The sequence below is a fragment of the Canis lupus genome, chromosome 19 (assembly GCF_048164855.1).
Source record: "Canis lupus baileyi chromosome 19, mCanLup2.hap1, whole genome shotgun sequence".
NCBI lineage: Eukaryota > Metazoa > Chordata > Mammalia > Carnivora > Canidae > Canis > Canis lupus.
In genome coordinates, this window is record NC_132856.1 from 35,312,747 (window position 1) to 35,333,184 (window position 20,438).

A 20,438-nucleotide genomic window follows, 5' to 3' on the forward strand; every position below is an offset into this window, starting at 1 on the left:
CCATTAATAAAGAATTACAGGCCAATATCCCTGATGAATGAACATGGATGTGAAAATTCTCAACAAGATACTAGCAAATCAAATCCAACAGGACATTAAAAGAATTATTCACCACAATCAAGTGGGATTTATTCCTGGGCTGCAAGGATATTTCAATATTTGCAAATCAACATAATACACCACAGTAATAAAAGAAAGGATAAGAACCATATGATCCTCTAAATAGATGCAGAAAAAGCATTTGACAAAATACGCATCCATTCTTAATAAAAACCCTCAACAAAGTAGAGATAAATGGAACATTCCTCAACATCATAAAGGCCATAAACTAAACTCAGAGCTACTATCATCCTCAATGGGGAAAAAACGGAGAGCTTTCCTTTACAGTCAGGAACAAGAGGGGGACATCCACTCATCACTGATATTTAACATAGTACTAGAAGTCCTAGACTCAGTAATCAGACGACAAAAAGAAATAAAAGACATCCAAATTGGCAAGGAAGAAGTCAAACTTTCTCTATTACAGATGACATGATACTCTATATAGAAAACCACCCCATAAAAGAAAACCAAAAAGACTGATAAAAATTCAGTAAAGTCACAGGATAAAAAAATCAATATATAGAAATCAGCTGCATTTCTATACAACAGTAATGAAGCATCATAAAGAGAAACTAAGGACTTAATCCCATTTACAACTGCACCAAACAGCTTAAGATACCTAAGAATAAACCTAACCAAAGAGGTAAAAGATCTGTACTCTGAAAATTATAAAACACTGAGAAAAGAAATTAGAGACAACACAAAGAAATGGAAAAACATTCCATGCTCATGGACTGAGAGACAAATACGGTTACAATGTATTACCCAAAGCAATCCATACATTGAATGCAATCTCGATTGAAATACCACTAGCATTTTTCACAGAACTAGAACAATCCTAAAATTCGTATGGAACCACAAAAGATACCAAATAGCCAAAACAATCTTGAAAAAGCAAAGTTGGAGGCATCACAATTCTGGACTTCAAGCTACATCACAAAGTTGTAGTAATCAAGATAGTATGGTACTGGCACAAAAACAGACACACAGATCAGTGGAACAGAGAACTCAGAAATGGTCACACAACTATATGGTCAACTAATCTATTCAACAAATGGCGTTGGGAAAACTGGACAGCAACATACAAAAGAATGAACTGGACCACTTTTTTATACCATCCACAAAAATAAATTCAAATTGAATGAAAGACATAAATGTGAGACAAGAAACCATTAAAATCCTAGAGGAAAACACAGGCAGAAACCTCTTTGACCTCAGCCGTAGCAACTTATTAGACACGTCTCTAGAAACAGCAAGGGAAACAAAAGCGAAAATAAACTAATGGGACTTCATCAAAATAAAAAGCTTCTGCACAGTGAAGGAAATGATCAACAAAACTACAAGATAACCTAAAGGATGGGAGATCTGTGCAAATGACAGGTCTGAAAAAGGGTCAGTATCCAAACTCTATAAAGGACATAACAGGGATCCCTGGGTGGCGCAGCGGTTTAGCGCCTGCCTTTGGCCCAGGGCGCGATCCTGGAGACCCGGGATCGAATCCCGCGTCGGGCTCCCTGCATGGAGCCTGCTTCTCCCTCTGCCTGTGTCTCTGCCTCTCTCTCTCTCTCTCTCTCTGTGACTATCATGAATAAATAAATAAAATCTTTAAAAAAAAAAAGAAAAAAAAAAAAGGACATAACGAACTCAACACCCAAAAAATAAGTCATCCAGTTAAGAAATGAGCAGAAGACAACATTTTTATAAAGAAGACATACAGATTGGCTAATAGACACATGAAAAGATGCTCAACATCACTATCAGGGAAATACAAATCAAAACCATGATGAGATATCATCTCACACTTGTCAGAATGGCTAAAATTAGCAGCACAGGAAACAACAGATGTCGTCAAAGGATGTGGAGAAAGGGGAAACCTCTTACACTGTTGCTGGGAATGCAAACTGATGTAATCACTCTGGAAACCAGTATGGGGGTTCCTCAAAAAGGTAAAAGTAAAACTGTTCTCCAACCCAGCAGTTGCACTACTAGATATTTACCAAAGGACACAAAAATACTGATTCAAGGGGCACATGAACGATGATGTTTACAGCAGCATTATCAACGATAGCTAAAATATGGTAAGAGCCCAAATGTCCATGGACTGATAGACGAATGGATAAAGAGACGGAATATCACTCAGCCATCAAAAAGAATGAAATCTTGCTATTTGCAACAATATGGGTGGAACTAGAAGGTATTATGCTAAGTGAAGTACGTCAGTCAGAAAAGAAATACCATATGATTTCATTCTTATGCGCAATTTAAAAAACAAAACACATGAAGATAGGGAAAGGGGGAAAAAAGAATGGGAAGCAAACCCTAAGGGACTCTTAACTAGAGAACAAACTGATGAGTGATGGAGGGAAGTGGGCGGGGGGGATGGGCTAAATGGGTATTGGTATTAACAGGCACTTGTGTATGCACTGGGTATTTTACTAAGTGATGAGTCACTATATTCTATCTACACCTGAAACATTTTCACCACATATGTTAATAAAAATTTAAATAAAAACTTGAGGGGCGGGGATCCCTGGGTGGCTCAATGGTTTACCACCTGCCTTGGGCCCAGGGCATGATCCTGGAGTCCCGGGATCAAGTCCCACGTCGGGCTCCCTGCATGGAGCCTGCTTTTCTCCCTCTGCTTGTGTCTTCTGCCTCTCTCTCCCCCCCGTGTCTCTTGTGAATAAATAAATAAAATCTTAAAAAAAAAAAAAAAAAAAAAAAAAAACTTGAGGGACACCTAAGGGGCTCAGTGGATGAGCCCTTTGGCTCAGGTCATGATCTAGGGTCCCGGGATTGAGTCCTGCACCAAGCTCCCTGCAGGGAGCCTGCTTCTCCCTCTACCTTTGTCTCTGCCTCTCTATGTGTCTCTAATGAATAAATTAATCTTAGAAAAAAAAAAAAACTTAAAGAAAAAACACTGCACTGTATCCTTTAAAAGGGTTAATTTTATGCTATGTGAATTATACCTCAATAAAGCTGTTACAGAGAAATTAAAACTCATGACATTCCTTTATTTTCTAATTCTTATTGAAAACTTTGAATTCCTTTCATTTTTTAAGACTTTATTTATTTACATATTTGAGAGAGAAAGAGAGCGCATGCACACAAGCAGGGGGAGTGGCAGAGGCAGGCTCCCCGCTAAGCAGGGAGCCTGATGCAGGGTTCAATCCCAGGATTCTGGGATCATGACCTGAGCCTGAAGGCAGACTCTCAAACAAACGAGCCACCCAGACATGCCAACTCCTTTCATTTTTAATCAGGAGCTCAATTCTAAATTGAGCTTAATTCTAACTGTGACATTAATTTTAAGTAAATTTTAAACCAAATCACAAGTTTTAAACAAATACCTGTTTGTACAGCAGTATCCTTTTTGGGAGAGGTTGTAGAATTAATACATGTATTCATTTTACCACTGACATCATCCAAGCCATATCCTAAATTTGAAAGGTTGTTAGTAGATGTAGCATATTCCACTTTTATCATCAACTGACAAGAGAAATATATTACCCAAATAATGACAGTTCAGGAAGATTAACAAAATATGTGTAGCAGCAACCTAATATGCACAAGACTTTTGGTGCAATCAGTATGTGTAAACAGTGCAATGAAAATGTAAAAGGACTATCCCAAAGTTTCTTACAAAAAGTGACCTGCATTTTTCTCCCTTATCGAATATAGAGAGATCACTACATAGATTTCACCAAAAAAATTGGGTAAAAAAGTATACATTTTACCTACTATGAGCAAAACATAAAATGATATGGAAAACAAAGGCAGAAAAAAATTATTAAATTTCCTTGCTACTTACAGCCCACTGACCAGTCCCTGAAACAGGCAGAGTGACATTCCTCTAGGAACTCAACTGCCTGGATGCTGACACTTTGCTAAAGGCAAACGGCAATCTTAGCCCCCAGAATCCTGTAAGTCTACTTGATACATGTTGGCAATCATCCCCCAAGCATATAACCCACCAATATACATTTGAAGGGTCCCTAATAAAATGAAGGTTTTATTAGACAGTAATAAATGACCTTTTCCTAACAAAAGCTAGCCCCCTCAAGGTCCTGGAAACCTTGCCTCCAAAATTCCTTAGAGACTTACGTTCTCTCTAACCTCCTCCCAACTTGAAAGTATATAATGGCTTAAAAAGAAAAAGAAAGAAAAAAGAAAGTATATAATGGGTCACTACCTCATGACCACAGTGCAGCTCTTTCTGCCCATGGGTTCCCTCCCCACGCTTTAATAAAACCACCTTTTTGCACCAAAGACGTCTCAAGAATTCTTTCTTGGCTGTCAGCTTCAAACCCTAACATCTTGGGATCCCTGGGTGGCGCAGCGGTTTGGCGCCTGCCTTTGGCCCGGGGCGCGATCCTGGAGACCCGGGATCGAATCCCACATCGGGCTCTCGGTGCATGGAGCCTGCTTCTCCCTCTGCCTGTGTCTCTGCCTCTCTCTCTCTGTGACTATCATAAATAAATAAAAATTAAAAAAAAAAAAAAAACCCTAACATCTTTCCTACATCATAAAAGATTATTGGAAAGTGTAACATTATTTAGTTCTGCTCTTAAGGCAATCTCCCAAATAAAATAAGCAATATAAAGTTACATTAGTTCAAGGTCTGAAATTCCTTAAAAAAATGTTAATAAATGTATTAAAAGTATTTAAAATAGGCAGTCATCTTCAAAAGATATTATAAGTGAAATTCTAAAAAAAAAAAAAAAGAAATTCTAGCAAAGTGCTTACCACCAAGATTTTTAATCAATCCAGACGTATCATGTCCCTTCTGAGCCAATTCTCGTATTCTCTGTTCTTGTTTCAGTCTCTGTGCTAGCTCCTGTGCTCTCTGCATTGTCTGGAACAATTCATTTGTCTTGAGAGTCATGATTTCCTATTAATATTGAAGTACACAAAATTATTATTATTATTATTTTTTTACACAAAATTATTAAACATAGTTATCATGAACAAACTTTTTTTTTTTAAAGATTTTATTTATTTATTCATGAGAGACACAGAGAGAGAGGCAGAGACTTAGGGAAAAGCAGGCTCCTCACAGGGAGCCTGATGCTGGACTTGATCCCAGGACCCAGGATCACACCCTGAGCCAAAGGCAGACACTCAACCGCTAAGCCACCAAGGCTACTTAACTATTCTGAGCAGACAAGCTCCTCCTAGGAGCCAGGCACTATTCAAGATACTGGAAAACAACACAGCAAAGTTTCTCCCTTTTGTAACTTACACTTTAGTATCATTTTCTCCAGCTATATTAGACCACAAATATAAGAACTCCTTTACCCACTGAAGTTTATAGTAATAAAGTTTTCAAAGTTTCTAAAACCAGGTTCAATTCCATCAGAACTCCATTAAGATTAAAAATATAAGATTTTTAATTACAAGGTTAAGGCCATTTCCTTCAATTCAAACAAATAATCCTTTTATTTTTTTTCAGATCTATAGTTATTTCAAAGGAGTAGTTGGCTCAAGCCAATTCAACATAATGAAATTAGATCCCAGACTATCGCTGCTTCATCAGCTAAGTATGGAATGAAAGCAAGAAAATGCATGCTCTGGGCCCCATCTCCCAGAGCCAGGGGAAATGGTCATTGCTCTACCCCTAAACCTCACAAATCCTTGGCAATCAAACGTCACTGTAGGATTTGCTCACGTGAGGTCAATTCACACATGGCACCTGACACAATTATATCTATGATGTCTACACCACTTAATAGAGATGTTCTCCTAGGTAACCAAGTATCTACTCTTTTTAAAAAGGCTCTTATATATTAGCACACAGGAAACCTCTAACACAGCAATAAAATGTATCATTAATCCCAGCCAATCTCTGCAAACATATGCCCCTGTTCACTAATGAATACAGACAGAAAGGCCAATCATTTCAACACATATAGAATATTTTTAATAATCACTGCTTAGAAAACATTTCAAAATGAAGCACATGGATAACTTTTGTATTCCATTGTATTGACCCTTCTCAGCAGAGAAAACCACCAAAGCAATATGGCACTGGTGAACTGATCTCTTGAAATAATTAGACCTTCTCCAGGTTCTCCTTTACGTTCATAACTTTAAAAAAAAAAAAAAAAAGATTTATTTATTCATGAGAGACACAGAGAGAAGGCAGAGACATAGGCAGAAGGAGAAGCAGGCTCCCTGCAGGATCTGCTGGCATCACGCCCTGAGCTGAAGGAAGATGCTCAACCACTGAGCCACCCAGGCATACCACATTCATAACTTTTTAATGTAAAACTTCAGTGTTTTTGCATATACCTTCAAAATTTCAAAATAACTGCAAATGTTCAACTTTTGATTACTTTTCCTTTAAAAATACATCCATTTTTACTCTATGTTATTAATAATATAAATACTGCTATGTTCGTGGATAGGAAGAATTAACACTTAAAATGTCCATTCTACTCAATCTACAGATTGAATCCAATCCCTATCAAAATACCAATAGTATTTTCCATAGAACTAAAACAAATAATCTTAAAATTTGTATGGAAACATAAAAGGCCCCAAATAGCCAAACCAATTTTGAGGAAGCAGATACAAAGCTGAAGATACCACAATCTCACATTTCAAGCTGTAGTAATCAAAGTATAATAATGGCACAAAACAGACAGATCAACAGAAAAGGATAGAGAGCCCAGAAATAAAACCATGCTTACCCGGTCAATGAATCTACAACAAAGGAGGCAAGAATATGCAATGGGAAAAAGTCTCTTCAATAAATAGTGTTGGGAAAACTGGACAGTTATACACACAAGAATTAAACTGACCACTTTCCTCCACCATACACAAAAAAATAAACTGAAAATGGATTATGGATCTAAACTCTGAGACCTAAAACCATAAAACTCCTTAAAGAAAACAGGCAGTAACTTCTTAAACATTGGCCTTAGCAACATTTTTCTAGATGTGTCTCTTCAGGCAAGAGAAATAAAAGCAAAAATAAACTGTTGGAACTACATCAAAATAAAAAAGCATCTGTACAACAAGGAAACCATCCACAAAACAAAATGGCAAATTACTGAACGGGAGAAGATATCTACAAACAATATATATGAAAAGGAGTTAACATCCAAAATATACAAAGAACTAGTACAACTCAACATCAAAACCCCAAATAATGTCTTTTTTTTTTTTTTTTTTTTGAGAGCACCTTTGCTTGCGCATGTGGGGAGGGGTAATGTAGGGGAGGGATCTTAAGTAGGCTCCACACTGGGCTTGGTCTCCTGATCTGATGAACATGACCTGAGCTGAAATCAAGAGTAAGACTCTTCACTGATTAAATCACTCTGGTGCTCCCCCCACCCCAAAATAATCTGATTTTTAAAAAAGGGCAAAGGACCCAAACAAACAGCTTTCCAAAGCATACAGATAGCTACCAGGCACAGGGAAAGACACTCAACATCACTAATCAGGAAAATCCAAATCAAAACCATAACTATATCATCTTACCCTAATGAGAATAGTTAATACCAAAAAGTCAAGAAATAACAAGTGTTCGTTGAGGATGCAGAGAAAAGGGAACCCTCATGTACTGCTGGTGGGAATGGAAATCAGTGTATAACACTGTGGAAAATAGTATGGACTTTCCTCAAAAAATTAAAAGTAGAACTATCTATCATACATCACAGTAATTCCACTATTGAATATTTACCCAAAGGAAACAAAAGATATATGTACCCCTATGTTTACTCCAGCATTATTTATAATAGCCAAGATATGGAAGCCACCCAAGTATCCATCAGTAGATGAATGGATAAAGATGTGGTATATACAAAAAGTTGAGTATTATTTAGCCATAAAAGGAGGAGATCTTGCCATTTGCAATAACATGAATGGACTTAGAGAGTATTATGCTGAATGAAATAAGTCAGATGGGAAAGACAAATACCATATGAAGTCACTTACAGGTGGGATCTAAAAAGATAAAATGGAAAGCCAAACAAAAAAAATCAAACCAGCACAAAAATGACCCACAAACTGGTAGTGGGGGAGAGAGGGTTAGTAAACAGGTGAAAGGGAGTGGGAGGTACAGGCTTCCAGTTATGGAATGAATAAGTCACAGGGATGAAAGCAACAGCATAGGGAATACAGTCAATGGTACTATAATAGTGTGTAAGGAACGCTTGTGAACATAGCATAATATATAGGACCCTTGAATCACTATGTTGTTGTACACCTCAAACTAATGTAACACTGTGTTAACTATATGTATTTCAATAAAAAAATTTTAATATGTACTTACTTCCTTTTGTTTTTGCTTAAGTATGTCTTCTTCATACTGTTTCTGCATCTCTTCTCGTTCCCTCGCTAAGCGACGCTCCTCTTCTTGTTCTTCCTTCTTTCTTTGCTGTTCTTCCAGCTGCTTCTTCCTGCGTTTCTCTTCTACCTGAGCAGTGATGGCTTTCTAGTCATAAATCATAAACCACAAAAAGCATTGCCATAAATTTAAAAAATCCATTTTAACATTTATTTGTATTTCTAAAATAAGTTTATCAATATCAGATAATATATAATATAGTATTACATATATAAGTAAAGTTAAAGTGTCCAATTTCCAATGTATTAGTAACATATCTCATCTGTCAGATTCTATATGCTTTTTCTTTAACCCCAGAGGACTGTTAGAACTAATCCGAAAACTGAAGAAAAAAAAATCTCAGTGCTTAGCACAGTGCAGAGAATTATATATGTTCTATAATTCACTTGACTGATTAAGAGTAGCAATATTAATTAAACCAAATTCTCCATGTATCAGAGGTTTTAAAGAATTATTCAGAATCTTAAGTTCCTTTAGTGTTAAAGACTAAAATTAGGAGAGAATTTTAATCTTAGTCCTTTCTTCTCTTATCTGCTAGATTTCTCAATCAGAATTCTACTTCAATGCCCTATATAATTCCCTTAAAAGAACGAATTTTCATCCTGAACAGAACTCAGAACTAAACCAAAGAAAAAAATAAATACTAACTTAAGATTTAGTACCATTTCACATATACGACTTCTATATTAAAGACCTACTCTTCTGGAAGGCAGGTGGCTGGCTATACTATGTGATACTGTCTGGTTCTCAAAATGAATATAATCTTAATGTAAATGTAAGCTTCAGTAAGAATCAGATTCATCACAGAACTGGACAGTGCCTATGCTGTACATTTATATTGAAATTTTTATTTCCATTTATTTAGGTATCCACTGGCCATGACTATTACTTATTAAAGCAAAGAACAGTGTTTTACAATGTAATACCTGATGTTCTAACTGTTTTTGTCGTCGCCTGTCACGTTCTTCAATCTGAGCTGGATCCAGGAGAGCAGTCATAGAACGGAGAAAGCTGGCAAGATAGACATTTTAGCTATTCAAAACCCCCAAAAGGTAGATTTAACAGGATGCCAAATCATTTTTTCCAGATATATCCACTAGTCATTTCACTTTAAAGAAAAATACCAATCAATTAAGACGTATAAATATGACAGTCCTTTTCATAAAAGCACACTTTCTTAAGCATTAGTACTGAAAAATAAACTTACTTTGTTTTCTGACTATTTGCCATAGCCATATCTCTAACAGGTTTTGCTATATGCTCCTCCTCTGAAGGTTCAACCTGGCTTCCAGTCGTTGGTGTATAAACATTGCTGATATCAGACAGTTCCTGAGTGTCCGGAGAGACACAGAAGTACTCTGGTTGGTTGTGTATTGACCGAGAGGACAGTTGAGACTGAGAAGCAGGATAGTTCTTTAATGAATCAAAATGCATTGCCCATCTGTCATGTTCCTCACCCTAAACACGATAAACAAGAATTACTAAGAATTTTTCCAATTGTTCTCATGTATAAAGTCCTAAAACAACAATCAAACATGATTTTTAAAAGTTGCCACTGAACAGAGTTAGCATCATAAAAATGAATGGAACTACATTCTTTACTGATTCCATATACTTAGACACTAATGTGGAAAATATGAGAAATTCATAGAATTAGGAAATTCCTAAAAAGGTAGTTTTAAGGAGCTATGCAAAAATCACTTACTAAAATACATTCAATAAAAGGTTTACAAGAGCAAATGTGAAATGATCTGAATACTAGTCTAGTCTTATCAAATAGTTTTAGGATAGATACTTTTGGGTTTATAATTAAAGATTCTAAAATTATTTTTTCCCTTTATATCATCCACATAAATTTGTCAAGTTACCTTTGAAGATGTAATTTTTTCCTCTATTTTTCTTTGCCGATCATCTTCTATTTGCTTGTTCAAATCTTCAATCCATTTTCTCTGCTGTTCTTGTTTCACAGTACTCAAAGGGCGCTCCAGTGGTACTGTTTCCTAAACAAGTCATCAATATTATCTAAAGCACAGCTCTCTTTTTCTAACCACTTTATAAATCTTCCCAAAAATTTATACAGATTTAAATAGAAAGGCATTTAACTCTAAGAGGAATAATAATTGTAAACACAAAATTTGAATTATACAAGAATAGATGTATTCCAATTTTCAGAATATTTGTAACATACGCTAGTAAACATAGAATAACTAAATGTAAAAAAAGTAATTTCCAAATAAAAATTCTTTTTCTAAAAAAATTATAGAATTTTCAAAATTCTTGTTTATACTTTGAAAGGAGTCACTAATAATTTAAAATAGGTGAATATCATTTTACATTTGGCTTCAGAATACAACAAATACTGCCTTTGGACCAAGAGCCAGAAGGATGTCAGAAAACTAGAGGCTTTCTCTCTTGAATCATAATGTCTCTCTAGGCTATCCCTCTTTCAATTTCTCCTGCTATAGCCCTATCACAATCTCTGATGTTTCAATAAGAAACACATATTGTGCCCAGGTTGTCTTTGGACTAAAAAACAAAAGCAATAGCATAAAAATTTGTTGTTGCTTAATTTATGAAAATTTAGTACACTCTAACATAAAAGAAAAGAATATATTCTATTCAAATTTTCCTGAAAGGCAAAAGCTAAGCAACAAACATTTCATTATATGGAATACCTGGAGGATATACCTTAAAAAGTAGTTGACAGAATACTATGACGGCAATATACCTTGTGTTACTTTGCTTTTGTTTTTAACAAAAACGATGGCAAAGCTCCTAGTTTACAAGCAATTGCTTTGATCAAAGGAAATAGTTATATAAAAGAAAAAATCTTATTATTACATGTTTTAAAGAGATAAAAACTATCACATTTCTTTAAGCCTGAACAAACCACTTCAAAAGGAGCACTATCTTTAAGGAGGTAATTCATCAATTCTATCTCTAGAAATCTTAGAGACCACAGTGGAAAAGAAAAACAAATGGCCCTTCTGAACTCCTTAAAGCAAGATATTCTCAACGTGGCACTCATCATTTTAGAACTACCATCTGTTTTGTTTTTTGTTTTTTGTTTTTAAGATTTTATTTATTAACTTGAGAGAGAGTAGAGCATGAGAAAGAGAAAGATCACAAGGGGAGGGTGGGTAATTGGGAGAAGCACACTCTACACAGAGCAAGGAGCCGGATTCAGAACTTGATTGATCACAGGACCCTGGGATCGTGACCTGACCCAAAGGTAGACGCTTAGCTGACTGAGCCACCCAAGTGCCCTGTCATCTGTTTCTTGAGTCTGATTTAACCAGATCTGGTTTGAAGTCTTTTTTTCAGTTTGTCTTTTTAATTTGTTCATTTTTTTTTACATTCACATTTGAGTGAAATCATATGGTATTTGTCCTTCTCTGACTTATTTTGCTTTATACTCTCTAGCTCCATGTTTTTGCAAATGACAAAATTTCCTTCTTTTTTATGGCTGAGTTATATTCCATTGTATATATGCCACATCTTCTTTATTCACTCATCTGTCAACAGACACTTGGGCCTGCTTCCATAATTTGGCTATTTTAGACAATGCTGCTATGAACACAGGGATGCACCTATCCATTTGCATCCATCCATGTGTTCATATCCTTTGGGCAAATATCCAGTACTGAAATTACTAGATCATGTGGTAGTTCTATGTTTAATTTTCTGAACATACTGCTTTTCACAGTGGCTGCACCAAGTCTGCATTCCCACCAACAATGCATGACAGTTCCTTTTTCTCCACATCCTTGCCAATAATTGTTTTTGATTTTAGCCATTCTGACAGGTGTGAGGTGCTATCTCAGTTTTGATTTGCATTTCCCTGATGTTGTGATGCTGATTATCTTTTCATAGGTCTGTTGGCCATCTCTGTCTTCTTTGAAGAAATGTCAGTTCATGTCTTCTATTCATTCTTAAACTGGATTATTTGTGTCTTTTTGTGTTCAGTTGTGTAAGTTAAATACTTTGGATACTAATCCTATCCAGGTGCAAATGACCAGGTATGTCATTTGCAACTATCTTCTCCCATTCAGTAGGTTATCTTTTAGTTTTGCTGTCTCCTTTGCTGTACAGAGGCTTTCTATTTTGATGAAGACACAACAGTGTATTTTTGCTTTTGCTTCCCTGGCTTCCCTGGCCTGAGGAGACAGATCTACAGATCTACATTTAACAATAAGAGGACTTTCAAGCTTTTTGTTTCTTTTTAAGTCAGTTTTTTTAAGATTTTTTTTTTTTTTTGAAAAAAGTAATCTCTACACCCAACGTGGGGCTTGAACTTACAACCCCAAGATCAAGAGTCACATGTTCTACGAACTGAGTCAGCCAGGGACCCTTTAAAGTTATAATTTTTACAGCAACTTCTCCCATTTCACCTAGTTTTTAGAATTGTTGGCATAAAATATTCACTAATGATTTAATCTCTACTGGCAATTATGTCATTTTCTCTTGTAATTTTATCTTCTTGATCAGTCTTTTCTGGAGATTCATTTTGTTATTTCTTCCAAAACAGGCAACCTTCAGTTTTGTATGTTATGACTAGTATCCCTATTTTCTTTTTTTTTTTTTTTAATTTTTATTTATTTATGATAGTCACACAGAGAGAGAGAGAGAGAGAGAGAGGGAGAGGCAGAGACACAGGCAGAGGGAGAAGCAGGCTCCATGCACCGGGAGCCCGACATGGGATTCGATCCCGGGTCTCTAGGATCGCGCCCTGGACCAAAGGCAGGCGCTAAACTGCTGCGTCACCCAGGGATCCCTGGTATCCCTATTTTCATGATTTATTCTGTTGTTCCTTTTTCTAACTTAAGATGGAAAAGTACACCTTGCATACTGACAGGTTTTCTTTTCTAATACACCTTCTCTTGAATTTATGTGTTTCTGGAATATATCCATTATCATTCTTTCCAAGTATTTATGATTTCTGGTTTTTTCTTTTAACTCAAGTTACTCAGGTAGTGTGATTTTTATTTCCAAATATATATATATAGTACTTTAAAAACTCATTTTGTTAGTAACTTCTAAATTACCTGCAATTAGAGATCACTTTACAATAGCTATTTAAATTTTATCTGAACCTTTATGTCCTAGTACAAATGAATTTTGTATATATCCATGTGTGCCTGAGAAAAACTGAACAAAGAACCTGATATGTTAACTGGACTATTGAAATCTCTGTTTAAATAAAGAATTTATAAATTTCTCTGCCATTTTAAGGTCCCTGGGTGGCACTGTTGGTTAAGCATCTGACTCTTGGTTTTGGATTGGATCATGATCTCAGGGTCATGAGACAAGAGTCCCACTTTGGGCTCCGCACTCAGCATGGATGGACTCTGCTGGAGATTCTCTCTCACCCCTCTCCCACTCATGCTTTCTAAAACAAACAAATAAATCCTTAAAAAAAAATTTCTCCACAGGTTTAAGAATTTCTCAATTCAGATACTGAATTGAATCTTTATTTGAATCTACCATTTTTTGCTTCATGTATTTTGTCAGGTTCATGCATGTTCAAAATTGCTATACCTTCTTGATATGCTATATCCTTATCTATATTAACAACCCTCACCATCCCTAATAATGCTTTGTCTTATTTTTAGTAGTGTAGCAATAACAATTTTATTTTGGTTAGCATTTTTTAAAAATACTATTTTCAACCTTCCTGTATTCTTATGCTTTAAGTATATTTGTATTCTAGAAGGTATTCCAACTGATTTATTCCAATCAGTTATTTTCTTAATGAGTTTTGGTTCACTTAGATTAGATTCATTATGTTTATTGATGTATTTGGCCCTATTTCTACTATCTTAATCTTACATTTCAGTTTATCCTACTTTATTTTTAACACTCTTTAAATTTTTGATATCCAAAATATCATCTTCTAATAAGCTTAATATGCTCTCATATCCTTTGATCTTGCATCCTCTGCCACCCCATCAAGGTTGGTATTAACTAGACCTTTCTTAGTAAGGGTATATTTATTATAAAGATAATAATCAACTCTACCAAGGTAAATAATCACGAATGTCTTGCAGCATCCTTTAACTTACCTTTTTGGTTAAGCACTTCATTCAAAACTATTTTCAATGTGCGCCTTTTAATAAAAATCTTCGGAGGACTTTAATGCCTGAGGGTATTATCTACTCTTATTTCAATGATAGTTTCACTAGATATTAAATTCTAAGTTTAAGACCTTTTCTATCAACTTTGAAAATAGGATTCCATAATTTCTTATACCCAGTGTTGCTGTTGAAAAATATGCCCCCTGCCAAAAAACAGTTAAGCTCATATTTGTTCTTTTATGTGCTGCTGCTTCTTTCCGTAGGCTTTTACAATTTCTTGGTCTTTCATATTCTTAAATTTCAGGTCAGCATGTGTAGTCAAGTTTTCTTTATTCTTTTTTTGGTGCTCTTTGGCCTTTTAAGTCTGAGGTCAGTTAATAAACTGATCTCAATTATTTTTTCAAATATTTTCTCTCTTCTCCAAATTTCCCTCTTGTTTGAGCAGCTTATCATCTGAATGTCAGCATTTCTATTTTCATTCTCATACTGCCTTAAAATTTTTTTTCCCTATTTGTCCTTTCCTTTTTCAAGGTATTTTCTAAATATGGCTTTCCAATTATTTACTCATTCCCTAGCTCTACCATTCCTGCTATTTCTCATCTATTGTGTTTTTTACTTTATTGTATGTTTCACACCTAAATTTTCTGCTTGGTTGTCTCTGGTCCATGTTCTCATTTGTAACACTTTCCCTTCTCTTATGATTTCATTAAGCTAAATTTATTAATCTGTCCTAATATTTTTGCTTCTGTTGGACTCTGATACCCCTCTATCTACATTGTTTTTCTTTGAAATAGTTGTGTTTCTCCAGTGTTTTTGTTATTTCAGTAGTTAATTTTTTTCCTGGCATTATCAACCAAACTTGTCCAGCAATGAACAATATATTCAGTGGTAGGAATGGCAGAAAGCAGACTAGGCCTTGGGTGAAGACTCAGGCATTAACCTAAAATCACTGCCCTCAGAGCTTCTTTTTGGGGGGAAACACTACTTAGATTACAATTGTAAATCACCAGACAAGTGAATATGAACAGGAAGAGGCAGAGCAGTCTCTACCTGATTTTCCAAGTTTCTCCAAAGTAGTAAGATTTAAGCAAAGACTGGCCCGGGATTTTATTCTAGAGGACACCTAGAATAGAGATCTGATATACAGTAAATGGAGGGTGAGGCACTATTTAAGACAATGAAATTACGGGAGGGAGGGGGAAACATGTTAACAAGAACAGAATTCCAACAATTGGTTTCCTATTTTATACTCCCACAGAGATGCTTGAATTAACTTCTACCATAAACCACCTACCAATTCAACAAACCAAAAAAGTATCCCTCCCTCAGTTCTTACAGCATCTTAGGAGCTAATCATAAGGGGAGGTACTAGCTGTTTACAACCAAGGTGCAGTATCTTGAGATCATGGGATCTTAGTATTTTTAGGTCTGTAAAATCTTATTTGTTGTATTTTCTTCTTGGTTTTTATTTTTGGTTATGTTTTAACATTATAGCATATTTTGTAAATGCTCTGTTGGCATTTAAAATTTTGATATATTTGTAGAAAATGAAATTACTGATATTTTCTTTGTCCAAATATTGATAAGACTCTGGTAAAAATGTGCCTCAATTTCTCCTATTTATGTTTGGTTTATGAATCACAAAAACATTTTTACATCTTTGTTACTGCCTCTACTTTTTTTTTTTTTTTTTTTTTTAAGGGTGCCTCTACTTTTTATCAAAAATCTATTATGGGGGAAAAATCTATTACGGGGGCACCACGATGGCTCAGTCAGGTAAGCATCCAACCCATGATTTCAGCTTAGGTCTTGATCTTGGGGTCGTGAGTTCAAGTCCATACTGGTCTCTACTCTGGGCATGGAGCCTAAATTAAACTAAGTAAGTTAAATAGCTTTCACTCCCAAGGTAATGTTTCTAAAATTACTAGAAGTTTTGCTTTCCATTTTTTTAAAATTTTGATTGGCTTATATAATCTATTTTTAGTAAAAGTAATTTTATTTCAAGTATATCTCTTTTAAGTAGCATGAATTTGGGGTTCTCATACCTCTGCTTTTAAATAAAAGACTTTTGAACTTTCAGAGTTGACTTTTGTTTTCTTACTGTATGTTTCCTGTTGTACAGGTTACATTAGTAGATACTGTTTATAATTAAACTAGTGGTTATCTTTGCTTTCTACATTTTTTAAAAAGATTTTATTTGTTTATTCATGAGACAGAGAGAGAGAGAGAGAGAGAGAGAGAGAGAGAGGCAGAGACATAGGCAGAGGGAGAAGCAGGCTCCATGCAGGGAGCCCGATGTGGGCCCGCTACTCCAGGATCATGCCCTGAGCCAAAGGCAGACATGCTTAACTGCTGAGCCACCCAGGCATCTCTGCTTTCTACATTTTTAAAAAAGATTTATTTATTTATTTATTCATGAAAGAAAGAGAGAGAGAGAGAGAGAGAGGCAGAGACATAGGCAGAGAGAGAGAGAAGCAGGCTCCATGCAGGGGGCCTGACTGACGTAGGACTCGATCCCAGGACTCCAGGATCACACCCTGGGCCAAAGGCAGGCACTTAACCACTAAGCCACCCAGGCATCCCTGCTTTCTACATTCTTAAACCATTATCTGGTTTTTCAGAATAATTAACTCTGTCTTTATAAAGAAATCATGCAACATATCAACACTCTTCACAAAAGCATAAACATAAAACCATAAAGAACAAAAGTGGAAAGTTCCCATTTGCTTCCATTACACTTCACCAGACTCAGACAAGGCTAACAATCTGCTTTCTTTTATGTATTCATATTTGTTGATGTCTTCCAGAGTTTTTTTCCTTTAAACACAGAAATGGTTACACTGTATGGTTCTGCAATTTACCTTATTGTACAAAGTCTTAGAGATTTTGTGTCAGTATATATTTCCTTTTTTTTTTTTTTAATTATTTATTTATGATAGTCCTACAGAGAGAGAGAGAGAGAGAGAGAGAGAGGCAGAGACACAGGCAGAGGGAGAAGCAGGCTCCATGCACCGGGAGCCCGACGTGGGACTCGATCCCGGGTCTCCAGGATCGCTCCCTGGGCCAAAGGCAGGAGCCAAACCGCTGCGCCACCCAGGGATCCCCTATTTCCTTTTTTAAACACACAAATTCCTGTGTTTTAATTCTGATCCACTTTTCTGACCCAGAAATCATCTTTAAAAACTTAAAAAAAAAATTGGGGAAAGATCGTTGGGAGGAATATTTTATAAATTCATATAGGTCTGAACACATCTTCATGTTCCCTTTACATGTGAACTTGTTGTTTAGGCATTAAATTCTTTGCCCCACTGTATCTATTAAACCTCTTAAACATTGTTCTATTATCTACAGAGGAGAAATCTAAGGTTAACTTGATTTTTGTTCTGTCTTCATCTTATTTGAAATGCATAAAGAAGTCTATACTTGTTCTTTAAATTTTAACACTTACTGGGAAATATCTTCAAATCAGCCTGTTTTTATTCATTTAGCTTAATTTTTTTCCTGGTCTAGGAAGTTTTTTTCTCTGATGTGTATGTTAATATTTACCTATCTGCTGTTTTATTTGAAAAAAATCTATCATTCAAGGTTGTGTCTTAAAAGCTATTTGTAATCTTCTATGTCAGACATTTCATTTCTTTTTAAAATTCTATCTATATTCGAGCCACTGGGTGGCTCAGTTGGTTAAATGTCTGACTTCAGCTCAGGTCATGATCTCATGGTTCTGGGATTGAACCCTGAGTCAGGCTCTGCGCTCCATGGGGAGTCTACTTGTCCCCCTTCCTCTGCCCCTTGTCCTCCTGTGCTCTATCTTGAATAAATAAAATCTTTTAGGGGCACCTGGTGGCTTAGTGGTTGAGCATCTGCCTTCGGCTCAGGTCGTGATCCCAGAATCCTGGGATCAAGTCCCACATCAGCCTCTCCCACAGAGAGCCTGCTTCTGTCTCTGCTTCTGTGTCTGTCATGAATAAATAAATAAAATCTTAAAAATAAATAAAATCTTAAAAAAAAATTTTTATCTATATTCATGGAGTGTCCCCACACTGATTTCTTCTTCCTGTGATTTCAATTTATTTCATTACCAAATCTTTTTTCTTTCCTTCTACTGTATTCTTAGTTTTCTGCTACTCTCACCTTGGACCTATTCTTGTATAAGAATTTCCTGAAACATGTCAGGTCATCAATGGAATAAGACAGGAATCAATAAAAAGGGCTCTATCAAGCAAGTGAAAAGGCAACATGAAGAATAGTACAAAATATATGCAAATCATAGATCTGATAAGGTGTGCAGAACATCTAAACAATGCCTACAACTCAATAAAAACACCAACCCAATTCATAAATGGGCAAAAATCTTAGACATTTCTTCAAAGAAGATACACAGCCAATAAGCTATGAAAAAATGTTTAACATTACTAATTATTAAAGAAAATGTAAATCAAAACTACGAAGAGCTATACCACTTCACACCTAATAGAGGTTGGCTCTTATTAAAAAAAAAAATGGTGGGGTGTGGAAAAATCAGAACCCTTGCTCACTGGTGATGGAAATGTACAACGGCATACCAACTCTGGAAAACAGCAGAGTAGTTAAACATAAAATTACCAAATGAAAATTGGTAAAAATCTGGGGTGCCTGGGTGGATGAGTCAGTTAAGCATTTGATCTTGATTTTGGCTCAGGTCATGATCTCAGGGTCTTAAGATCAAGCCTCACTTTGGGATTCCCGCTGAACATGGAGCCTGCTTAAGATTCTCCCTCCCTCTCCCTCTGCTCTGCCCCTTTCCACATAGCCTCTCCTACCACCCACTTGGGTGTGCTCTCTTTCAAAAGAAATCACAAAAAAAACAAAAACTCTCTTCTTAAAAAGAAAATTGGTAAAAATTTAACAAAGAAAATTAAATATAAAATACTATAGGATCCAACATTTCCACTTATGGGTATATACCCCAAAGAACTGAAAGCAGAGGGGCACCTGGGCGGTTCAATGGTTAAGCACCTGCCTTTGGCTCAAGTCGTGATCCCAGGGTCCTGGGGTCGAGTCCCGTATCAGGATCCCCAGAGGGAGCCTGCTTCTCCCTCCACCTATGTCTCTATCTCTCTCTGTGTGTCTCTCATGAATAAACAAAACCTTTAAAAAAAAAATTGAGAGCAGAGCCTTAAATAGATTATTTGTACCTCAATATTCATAGCATTTTTCTACAATAGACAAGAAGGGGTAACAACTCAAATGTCCATCAACATTTGGAGAATAAAATATTATAAATACAATGAAATATTTAGCCTTAAAAAGGAATGAGATTCTGAAACATGCTACAACATGGATGAATCCTGAAAACATAATGCTAAGTGAAGTATGTCAGAAACAAAAGAGTAAATATTACATGATTCCACTCAAAGGTATCTAAAATAGTCAAATTCATAGACAAATTAGAATGGGTGCCAACAGAGCAGTTTGCAAACACGAAAAAATTCTGGAGGTGGACAATGGTGATAGCTGACTGACAATGTGAATGTACTTAATCCCTCTACAATGCACATTAAAATTATTAAAATGGTAAATTGTTGTATTTTGTCACAATAAAAAAGTTTAAAACGAATAAAAATAGAACTTTTTACTGGCTAACTGCAGAACTATGATATGGTGGTAGCAATAAGAAACTTAGCAGAATGATAACCTCACTTTCTTACCCATGTTAGAGAATGCATTAGAATATACTCCCTTCATTCAAAGGCCTTCCCAAAGAGAAGTAGTGATTAAGGAAAGCCAAGTTTTCATGGAAGTGAGGTATTTCCAAAGAAGTTGAGGCTGTAAGTAAATTTCTTAGAAACACATAGTAATTCAAAATTACACAGTATGTGAGAATGTTTAGGTTGAATAAAACAGAGATGAGGGATCCCTGGGTGGCGCAG

At 35.8% G+C, this 20,438-nt stretch overlaps 1 protein-coding gene across 26 annotated transcripts in view; it reads right to left on the bottom strand.

The window, feature by feature from the left end:
- CCDC66 (coiled-coil domain containing 66) overlaps nucleotides 1–20,438 on the bottom strand; it is a 58,937-nt gene that overhangs the window by 19,706 nt on the left and 18,793 nt on the right. For 25 of the 26 annotated variants that reach the window (XM_072785795.1, XM_072785789.1, XM_072785794.1 and 22 more), the window contains 6 exons: nucleotides 10,324–10,455; nucleotides 9,663–9,913; nucleotides 9,382–9,466; nucleotides 8,381–8,542; nucleotides 4,849–4,993; nucleotides 3,453–3,539 (listed from right to left, as the gene is read on the bottom strand). In XM_072785795.1, the coding sequence (XP_072641896.1) occupies nucleotides 3,453–3,539; nucleotides 4,849–4,993; nucleotides 8,381–8,542; nucleotides 9,382–9,466; nucleotides 9,663–9,913; nucleotides 10,324–10,455 (862 nt within the window). The remainder of the gene's footprint in view (nucleotides 1–3,452; nucleotides 3,540–4,848; nucleotides 4,994–8,380; nucleotides 8,543–9,381; nucleotides 9,467–9,662; nucleotides 9,914–10,323; nucleotides 10,456–20,438) is intronic. The other variant, XM_072785790.1, reaches the window with a different exon arrangement.